Source organism: Bubalus kerabau, chromosome 4 (assembly GCF_029407905.1).
Source record: "Bubalus kerabau isolate K-KA32 ecotype Philippines breed swamp buffalo chromosome 4, PCC_UOA_SB_1v2, whole genome shotgun sequence".
Taxonomy (NCBI): domain Eukaryota; kingdom Metazoa; phylum Chordata; class Mammalia; order Artiodactyla; family Bovidae; genus Bubalus; species Bubalus kerabau.
In genome coordinates, this window is record NC_073627.1 from 56,870,802 (window position 1) to 56,881,750 (window position 10,949).

General features: G+C 50.8%; 1 protein-coding gene across 1 annotated transcript in view; it reads left to right on the forward strand.

The window, feature by feature from the left end:
- The first annotated feature begins 463 nt into the window (after positions 1-463).
- C4H17orf67 (chromosome 4 C17orf67 homolog) overlaps positions 464-10,949 on the forward strand; it is a 31,011-nt gene continuing 20,525 nt past the window's right edge. The window contains exons 1-2 of the mRNA XM_055580159.1: positions 464-518; positions 1,440-1,540. Of these exons, the coding sequence (XP_055436134.1) occupies positions 464-518; positions 1,440-1,540 (156 nt within the window). The remainder of the gene's footprint in view (positions 519-1,439; positions 1,541-10,949) is intronic.

Consider the following 10,949-nt stretch of genomic DNA (forward strand, 5'->3'; position numbering starts at 1 on the left):
TAATTTCCTTGCCCACCTCTGAAATTACTGGGGAGGTCAAATTAGATTGGTGAATGGGCTTTGGAAAAATGTCATAAAATATGCAAATGTAAGAGATGATTCAACCTCAGTGAAACAATAGGAACATAAACAGAAGCGACAGATAAACACAAGCTACTCCAAGATGTCTATGTATCTGTTTAAATGAAATGGTTGTCGCATGTTGCTCTGTCAAATTCAAGCTCTGAAAGCCATATGACAGAGGGATAATTTCCTTCCTCAGGACGAAAATTTATAGGAATTCAGAGGAAAATATTTTGGTGATCATAATAAAAACTTCTGAGTCAGATGAGTTTTGCATCATGCCGTGAGCGCTGTGAGTCAAAGCACAAACAGCGTTTGGGCCGGATGTGGCTTCCTTCAAGTAGGCTGGCTCTCTGTGGGGGGATTCATTCTGCGACAGGCAGAGAGAGGGCCCGGCAGGATGAAGGGGTTCTTTGTGCTTGTGCTGTATCTCACCTTGCTGATTTTCTTCTCAGGTGAGCATTAACTCCCGAAACCGATTTCTTTGCTGACAAGATAAACTGGGATAAATCTATTTTATATTTTTAAAGTATTTTTTCAGAATTTCAAATAATACCTAATACATAATAATTCAATGCTTTTTTTCCCCTTAAGAGTAGGCTCCCAGAATTGCTATCATAAGAGATAATTTTTTTTATCTTTAAATGCATTTGAATACTAATTCTCAAAAATGCTGATCAATCTTAAAATTTGACATACCTTTTTTCCCACATTATTATTATTATTATTATTATTATTTGGGCTGTGCTGCCTGGCTTGTGGGATCTTAGTTTCCCGACCAGGGATTGAACGTGGAGTTCCCTGCAGTAAAAGTGGGAGTCCTAACCACTGAACCACCAGGGAATTCCCTTGATATACTTTTATTATGATAATGGCTTTTAGAGTTTGTGTATGATTATCAAAACTTGATTTACTTTAATTATAATATCTGTTTTGAGGGGTCGTGGGTGCTTACTAAGTTTAACATAATCTTGTTACGGGGGAACCTTCTAGTAACAATTTAAACTTGGTTTTAGTGTGTTGAGGCTTTGAAAGAATCTCACCAAAGCAACCCTGAGGGATAAGAAACACACTGATCAGGGACCTGAAGAAAATGTGTTTAAAGAAACATATCCATTAAAGTAATGGCCACTTTTAGAGAAATGGGTCATCGCAGTAGGTAAATAAGTTTTAGTTATGCAGCCCTAGCCATCTTAGGAACAATTAAAAATTCCTTTCTGAGCCTTTGGGAAAGCCAAGCCCTCTGAGACAGGTCTCTGAAAGAACTTTTGTGTGCTGACCCAAATTGGACTTGCAAATGCTTGGCCTTGGACAGCGAGATGGCACGTGGATGGGGGTGCCTGAGAGTCCCCCGAGGTCCTTCCTGACTTTTTCAGGGGCCTCTCCCATTCTGACGGAAAAGCAGGCCAAGCAGCTCCTGAGATCCCGGCGCCACGACAGACCGAGCAAACCCGGATTCCCCGATGAGCTCATGCGGGTGAGTTCCAGGCAGGCTCTGGGCTGTTTGAAGGGACAGGGAGGTGGCTGGAGTGCTTGTTCATTATGAAACCATCTGAGGTGGTCCTCCCAGCCCAGGGAGGGCATTAGATGGAGGCTCTATAGAGTCTCAGGTGCAGGGTGATCACCTTCTTCTCAGACCGTTCTCTCCCAGAGGTGCCAGCTCCACTCCCCCGCTGTTCACACAGGCTTTAAACGGAAACAGTGCAGCCCCCGCTGGGGGTCCCGGATCCCGAGTGGGCTGTCGGGCAGCTCCTCTGAATGGGACGTTCAGGAGCTGTGCCCCGAGGCTGGTGTCAGTCCCGTCTTCTCCTTCTTGCCTTGGGCCCCGGGCAGGCTGGCCCAGCATCCCCGACCAGTGGCGATGCTCTGTCTGGGCAAGGCAGGATCTCTGCCCTGCTGCGACCAGCTTCTGCGCTCGCCCCACGCCTCTGATTTCAGGCTGGGACCTCGGCTCAGCCCTGTAGGATCCTGGTGTCCGCCTGGTTTTTCTGAACCAGGAGCCCCTCTCCTGCCTTCATTTTGTGACTTGTGCTGGGTGCTACAAGACCCTGCCACCCTGGCTTGTCTCGCCTTCCCATGACGGAAGTACTGACATTCCCACTCAGGTGAAGGTAAGGGCTTTCCAGGTGGCTTAGCAGTAAAGAATCCGCCTGTCAAGGCAGGAGACATTGGTTCCATCCCTGGGTTGGGAAGATCCCATGGAGAAGGAAATGGCAACCCACTCCAGTATTCTCGCCTGGGGAATCCCATGAGCGGAGGAGCCTGGTGGGCTACAGTCCATAGGGTCACAAAGAATTGGACCGGACTTAGCAACTAAACAACAGGTGAAGGTAAGCAACAGCGACCCGGGCAGAGTCAGCACGTCTGTGAAGCTGTGTCTGCAGTCGAGGCTGGTCCCCACCCTGTGTCCGTGCCAGCCAAGCCCCACACTCACCTCTGTTCACTGTGTCCCTGTGACAAAGCCCCGAGGATCTGCAGCCACAGTGGCTTCGCTCCCTGTGGAATCATCGAGCGGGCAGCGGGATTAGTCCCTTTAAAAGGCTCTCCTTACCATGCCCGGCCGGCACAGTGGTGGCTGTGGGGAAACCGTTGGAGTTTGAATCTCCCCATTTTCCAACTATGGAACTTTGAAGACGTTCCCTCACGTTCCTCAGTACTCTTCAATATTCTTGACTGTAGAAAGAGGGTAACAAATAGTACTACTTATATTACTATGATATCATTGTTATAAACAATAGCGTAAAGCAGCTCCTTTGTGAGAAGAGAAGAAGGTAATTCATACTAAGGCACTTAAAAGAGTATTCAGCAAGCAGTAAGACTCCTCTGAGTACTAAGTGCCAGGGACAGGGTGCAGCAAGGCTGCAGATGGTCCTCCAGGTTTCTGCTCCCCGCCGGTGGGAGACACAGAGAAGCCAGCAAAGTGCTGTTTCCCAGAGTCGCTTAGAAACCAAGCGAGGGCTTCAGACTGTGAAGGGTGGATGTGGCTTTGTTCTTTTCGGTGGGAGAAGCCAGAGGCGGCTGGAGTCTCTGAGTGCAGGGGGAAGGGCGCGGGAGCAGGGAGGGTGCGGGGATGCTGGACTTCTCGGTTCAGCGGAGGACAGTCAGAGGATGAGTGAGTGGGGGAGTGCAGACTCGGGCTTTAGACACAGCGTTTAGAAGAGGTCCGGGATTGAAGTCCGAGTCTGTCGGCGCTCAGAGGTGGGCATAAGCAGAAGACTCCTAGGGGCTCAGGAGGAATGTGAGGGGATAGGGCGGAACCAGGCAGGGGGCCACGTGAGCGCAGGGGACAGGGGTTGGGAAGGGAAAGGGTGGAGGGTGACGGAGCCGATGGGGAGCAGGGTGCCTGGCTCCAGGTCCCTGGGGGGCCCCAACTGGTTCTTTGTGCTTTGGGGGTGTTGTCTGGAGGGGGTGTTGTCTGGAGGGGCTGTTCCACAGGCTCTTCCTCGTGGGCCCCGGAGGCTGGGGGAGGCTGGTCACGGGGCTGGTTCAAGGCCCCCACAGGTGCCCGGGAGATAGGCTGTGCTCGGCTCCAGAGTGGGCCGAGTGGTTTCTCCTCCGGCGTCTGCTCTGAGCTCTGATTGTGGAAGGGCGACCTTGCGGGGATTGGAGGCGGTTTAGGCAGCAGGTGGGCGGGCCTTTAGGTTCCGCTTCCTGCCTCCAGCTTCCTTCCTCTGCCTGTGCCAGCTACGCAAGATGCTCGACTCTGTCCTCAGACAGGGCTGCTTGTGGTCCTTCCATGCCCAGAATGCCGCAGAGCTCCTTCTCTGACTGTTTCCCTCTTCCCAGCTCCTGATCATCACCAGCCTTCATCTGTGACAACCCTCCGCTTGCCTCCGGCTTTGCTATGTTCTGGAATATTTGGCTTTGGGGTTTTGTTAATTTGGTCGTCTTTCTTAGGTTTGACCACCGACTCGGGCTTCCTAGGGGGCGCTAGTGATAAAAAAAAAACTTGCCTTTCAATGCAGGAAATATAAAAGACTTGTGTCGATCCCTGGGTCGGGAAGATGGCCTGGAGCGGGGCATGGCGACCCACTTCAGTATCCTTGCCTGGAGAATTCCTTGGACCGAGGAGCCTGGAGGGCTATAGTCCATAGGATTGCAAAGAGCTGGACACGACAGCAGTGACTTAGCATGCACGCACGCACCACTGACTCATCTTAACGCCTTGAACCTGCCTGATCTAGTTCCTGTGATTCTGTCTGGACTCACCCACCATTTCCTACACATCCTGTGTGTGGTACAGTCCTGTGTGTCCGTCAGCAAGACACTGACCTGTGTCTAGAATCCTTAGCCACTCAAAGTTAGAAAAGTGCTTGTTGTGACCTATAAATATGCAACAAAGCATTTAGTACTTAGTTTATACCTGTAGTTCTCACACGGGGGTGATTTTGTTCCCCTACCTCGGGGACATCTGCTGATATCTGGAGACTTCTTGGGTTGTAACAGCTGCTGGGGGGAGGGTTTACTATTGGCATCTAACGGGTTAAGGCCAAGACCGCTGCTAAATGTCTTACAGTGTGCAGAGAAGCTCCCACAACAAAACTCATGTGGCCCCAACTGTAATAGAGCCGGGGGTGAGGAAGCCTGTCTGCAGTGCTGAACAGCCTCTTCCTGTTTCACTGTGTGTGTCTCTCACACTGTCACTCACAATCACCTCCACCCACGCACGGTCCTGGCTGAACCAACACAGTTTCCTGAATCATATTTTTTTTTCCTTAGGAGCTTGTTTCTTCACCTTGGCTATGTGCTGGAATCAAATGGGGAGGTTAAAAATATGCCACCTGGGACCCCTCAGGGATGGGTGGCCCGAGGTGTGACATCGGGGAGGGGGTAGAGGCCCCCAGATGGCATCAGTGTGCAGCTGAAGCCCAGAACCACCAGCCCGGGCCTTCTCCGGGGAGGACTGCCACGGGTAACAGTGGGGAGCACGTTTAGAAAGCAGTGGAGTGTTGAACTGAGTGGTCTGGAGAGTCGGTGGCTTAGCTGTTTATATGCAGGTGAGAGAGAGAGTGTGTGAAAGGGATGAGTGGTCGAGCAGAGAGCCCTCCATTCCTACCAAGACAGGCTCCGAATTACACTCTACATTCGCTGTGCCCTGCCGAGCACTGGGCCTGAGGCCGTAGACTAGACGTTCTTCTTTCTTTTGAGAAGCGTGTGTCTGTGGTATGGATAAGGATGAACCAGAGCCTTCCAGCCTGACTCCAGTTATCTAATGAGGTCACCTGGCACACGGGGTCTGAGGAGAGGGCCTTGAGCTCTAACCTGAAAAAGGAGGGAGGCTGGGAAGGCTTCCTGGAAGAGACACCACTGAGCTGAGGCTCGAAGGATGTGGAGTTTGCGGACAGTGTGTGGGTGGGCGAGCTGGGATGAGAGCGCCCCGCAGTGTGATTCCAGGCTGTATTCTGTACAGACTCATTCTGGATTATGGCCTTTCGACTCGGGGTGAGTCCTTTCCCTTTCCTGGAATAGCCGTTGTCTCTGTAAAATGCAGAGTTTGGCCCAGAGTCTGGCTAAAATGTTCATCCCAGGCTTTCTAATCTAGAATCTGGAGAGAGCGCCAGGGCGACCGTGTTCTTGGTGCCAGTCAGCAACTGACAGGAAGAGCCCACAGCCAGACCTGGACTTGGCAAGGACCAGAGGGGCTTGTTTGGAGCTCCTGGAGGGGCTTGTGTGGGGGTCTCCCTCAAATGCCAGCCCCCCTCGAGCTGGCCCTGCTGCCAGGGGCCCAGCCTCCTGCACTTGCTGCCTGACTTGGTCCCCCCTGTGTCTCGTTGCTGACTTTTCCTTTCAAGGGATTTACTGAGGGCAAGATGAGCAATACCAACCACCTGTTGTGTAAAAAGAGGCAACTCAGCCCTTTTTAAAAATTACAGTATTTTTTAGTTGAAGTGTAGTTAATTTACGATGTTAATTTGTGCTGTACAGCAAAGTGAGTCAGTTATATGTACACACATACATACATACATATATATATTCTTCTTTCTGTATTGCTTTCCATTACTGTTTATCACAGGATATTGAATATAGTCCCTGTGCTACACAGTTAGTTGCCTTATCATTTCGAGTCACCGCTTTTAGCTGAGCGACTGGTGGACGTCACCACCGTCTTAGCCCACGTCGCTGTCGAGTGTGAGCCCTGCGTGCAGTGACCTCTGTTTGTCAGAGGTCACCAGGAGGCCGTGAGATGCCCCTCTGGCCGCATGAACCACACCTCGTGGCTCTTTACCTTTTGCCGAGACCACTTTCTACCCTCCTTCTTTCTTTGTTCAAACCATTTACCTACATGTTCCTTTGTTAGGGATGGACACACTGTTCTGTGTGTTCAGGGTGGCAGATATTGTGTGTGTGAGAGAGTTTGTGTATGACTGTGTGTGTATAGGATATATATATATACTTGAGGGTGTGTATATATGAAGATATGTGTGTGTACGACTATACGTGTGTGTGTGTGAGCGTTTGTATATGACTGTGTGTATAGGATATAAATGTATGTGAGGGTGTGTATATATGAAGGTATGTGCATGTGTATGACTATACATGTGTGTGAGGGTATGTGTATGACTGTGTGTATAGGATATATGTGAGGGTGTGTATGTATGAAGGTATGTCTGTGTACAACTATATGTGTGTGTGTCAGGGTTTCTGTATGACTGTGTGTATAGGATATAAATGTATGTGAGGGTGTGTATGTATGAAGGTGTGTGCGTGTGTACAACTATACGTGTGTGTGAGGGTTTGTGTATGACTGTGTGTATAGGATATAAATGTATGTGAGGGTGTGTATGTATGAAGGTGTGTGCATGTGTATGACTATACGTGTGTGTGAGGGTATGTGTATGACTGTGTGTATAGGATATATGTGAGGGTGTGTATGTATGAAAGTGTGTGCGTGTGTATGACTATACGTGTGTGTAAGGGTTTGTGTATGACTGCATGTATAGGATATAAATGTATGTGAGGGTGTGTATGTATGAAGGTGTGTGTGTGTGTACAACTATACGTGTGTGTGAGTGTTTGTGTATGACTGTGTGTATAGGATATAAATGTATGTGAGGGTGTGTATGTATGAAGGTGTGTGCATGTGTATGACTATACGTGTGTGTGAGGGTATGTGTATGACTGTGTGTATAGGATATATGTGAGGGTGTGTATGTATGAAAGTGTGTGCGTGTGTATGACTATACGTGTGTGTGAGGGTTTGTGTATGATTGTGTGTATAGGATATAAATGTATGTGAGGTGTGTATGTATGAAGGTGTGTGCGTGTGTACAACTATACGTGTGTGTGAGGGTTTTTGTATGACTGTGTGTGTATAGGATAATATATATGTGAGGGTGTGTATGTATGAAGGTATGTGCGTGTGTATGACTATACGTGTGTGTAAGGGTTTGTGTATGACTGTGTGTATAGGATATAATGTATGTGAGGGTGTGTATGTGTGAAGGTATGTGTGTGTGTATAACTATATATGTGTGTGTGTGAGGGTTTGTATATGACTGTATGTGTATGAGGAAGTGTAGGTATGTGAGTGTGTGTGTGCATGAGGGTGTGTGTGTGTGTGTTTTGGAAAAGGCATCGCAGGATAATGTTTTTCAGACAGCCTGGATTCCAGTTTCCTCTCTTTTGACCTTGAGTGTCTGGGATACACGGGATGATAGGTGATGGGCACGGAAGGTCCTCTCAGGGCCAGGTTGGGAGGCGCTGGCTGTCCCAGCGGAGTGGACTTTCATTCTGTACTGGGTGGGAGCCACAAGGGGTTTGAAGAGGGGGGGTTAAGCTGGCATGGAGGAGCCACTTAGAGGCTCAGGACACAGCCTCTTGAACTCTGGCCTTCAGGTCCCATTATCCATGGTACGTGGGATATTACGTTTCTGGACATGTTATGTAACCTGGAGATGGACAGGTGGGCTGGGACAGATGAGCAGCGTGGGTCTGTCCTTGGGAGCTGAGCCTGGAGACTCATGTGCTCAAAATTACCGAGAGATGGCCGGAGGGTTATTTCATTTTGCTTCTCCCATCTGATGGACTGTGCACAAGAAAACCCTTTCAGAGAGAAGAGAGTCCACTGATGAGAGGAAACGGATGGTGCTTTGGGGAGGGATCAAGAATTCAAAATGAAAGCAAATAGGCAGATTTGTAGTCATCTCTCCTCGGGAACGTCTATGAAGCAATGTTTATATTCTTGACACTTGGCTTAAATATTGGCAGGTGTTGGCTTCTGTGGGATGATAGGTGTTTTGGAAGCAGGTTCAGACAAGCTTTGCCCACACATCCCGGGGGCTGGACTGCTTTGACAGCCTGTATCCTGCAGACTCACGGCAACAGCCGCTCTGTCCTGACTGTGTGGTGGGAAGGACAGAATAACGCCTTTGAAAAGATCACTGGTGCGCCCTCCTTGTGGGGAGGCCTGGCTTCCACCTCAGAGGAGTGGGAACACCTTGCTGGCACCCTTGACGGAAGAAGGTGAGGACCGAGGGAAAGAGGAAGAGACCGGCTCTGGGGAAGGAAGCCGGAAGTGTTCTGAGTGTCTGGAGGCAACCAGGGAGGAAGGGGTGGAAGCCCCAGAGGCGGGGATGGGGAGAGGGGTCGGGGTGGGATGAGTGGGGAGGTCAGAGAGGCCCACCTCTGACAGAGCTCCTGTGGCGGGAAATAGCCGACACATTCATTTTGTGGCAGGGCCTTGGCTTTGAGTTTGAACTCGTTTTCTGCTCTGTAACCATCCTCTGTGGCCCTCACCCTGTAAGAAAAGTCTGCTCTACGTAGCAATCTCGTGTTAGTGATTGTCTGGGGGAGTGACAGAGGGTAGGTGTGTGCTGTGTGGGCTGAAGGTGGCTGACGAAAGGGGAAGGGACGCACTCGGATCTGGAAGCTGGAGTGATGGGGGAAACGCGATCCCCAGATCTTCAGAGCAGCGGGGGAATTGGGTTCTAGATGTCGCAGGAAGGCAACAGGCCCTCTTGGAGGGCTAGGATTCACGTGGGGACAACCCCTCTGGGGACATCTGGGTGTTTGCTGAGTTCACTTACTCTGCTCTAGGATTTAGGACTGAAGGTTATGAAGACATCACGCTAGAAGTCTCCAGATGGTCAGGTAGGAGAAACAGCCTGAGAAGCGGAGGGAGACAGGGCTGTGTGGAAAGAAGGGCTGGGCTTGGGGTGCGAGGGGAGAAGCTGGAGAAAGACAGTCCTGAGCTTCTCCTGGAGTGTGTCAGCGGTTGCGACTGCGCTTCTGCTGATGGGCAGGGTTTGGGGGCTGAACTCTCAGAACTCCAAAAGTGGGCCCCGGCCCGGCTGGTGGGCTTCGCTTGGGAGCCCACCAGCCACGCAGAGCCTCAGGCTCCTCCCCACACGTGAGCGCGGACCTGAGCCACAGGCTGGGGGCCCCAGGGGCACATCTAAGTGCGAGAAGCGCTGTCCTGGAGGGGCGGTTCTTAGCTTCTACTCCCAGCGTCCTGGGGACTGGGAGCAAGCCGGCACTTGTTTTGTTTCAACACAGGGATCCCTCTTGCTTCCCTCTGGGCTCTCTGCTTGAGTGGATTCCTGTTTTCCAGGATGCCTGGTCCCTGGCTTCTCTCTCTGCTCTGTGGTCTTTGCTGCTCAGCCACAGTTTCCTTTGCTGGGTTCTTAGCGCTCGACAATCCTTTAAACATCGGAGCATTCCAGGGCTCTGCTCTCTGCCTCTTATAGTCCCCTAGTTGAAACATCACCTCTGTGCCGATGGCTCACACTCCTAAGTCCAGCCTGGGCTCTCTCCACGAGCTCCCTCATACAACTGTCTGCTGGGCTGTTTGCACTGGAACATCTAGCCAGCAGCTCAGACCTAACCGCTCCCTGCCCTAGCCTTCCCCTTGGGGTAAGGGAGGTGGCCATCTCCTCCTAGTTGTGTGAGCCTGAAATCCAGCATCTGACCACTTCTCACCCTCCCCTGCCACCACCTGAGTCCTTAGATGTGGACCCAGCCACGTCCTTTCTGGACCCCTCGGCTTCTGTTCTCACCAGAGCAGCGAGAGTCAGTTCTTAAAAACGTAAGCCAGACCCCATTTTCCCCCTGCGTAAATCCTTCCAGTGACTTCCTGCCTTGCTCCCCAAACTGCCATGGTCCGACAGTGGCCTGCGAGGCCCTAGAGGTCTGCCCACTCCCCCTGTTCCCTCCTTGACCTCCGCCTGCGTCGCATACCTCTCCCCGCCCCACTCCTGTGGGCACGCTGGCCTCCTCCCTGTGCCTTCAACGTCAGGCTTGTCTGCCCCTTCACTGCTGTGGGTCAGGCTACGGGGAAAGCAGGGTTGCCTTTATTTCGTGACTTCTTTACTATCTTTTACTTCTACAAGAAGTAAAACATCTTGTTCCAGTTCATTTTAAATTGAAGCGTAGGATATGTATTATGCTATGGTCTGAGTGTGTCCTCCCCTCCCCTCCATTCATATACTTAAATCTGAACTCCCAAGTGACGGTATCCGGAGATGGGGCCTTTGGGCCGTACTCAGATCATAAGGGCTCTGCTCTCATGGATTGTAAATGGGATTAGTGTCCTTATGAAAGAGGCCCCAGGAAATCTCCCCAGACACGTCTGCCGTGTGAGGACGCGAGGAGATGTCTGCGGCCGGCCAGGCAGCCCACGTCCGCCCCTGCTTCCGCCCTGATCTGTGATCTTCCACCTCCTGGGCTGGAAGAAGTCAATTTCTGTGGTTGGTGAGCTGCCCAGTCTGTGGTATTTCAGGTTATAGAGCCTGAATGGACTAAGACATGTTGCAACTTATTTATTTTGTTTAACTCTTCCTGGAACAATGGGCATTGTAGTTATTTCTGATCATGTGTACATCCTTGTACACATGTATGTTTTGCCAAGTTCAATGATAAATGAAACGTCCGAGTCAGAGGGTTTATGT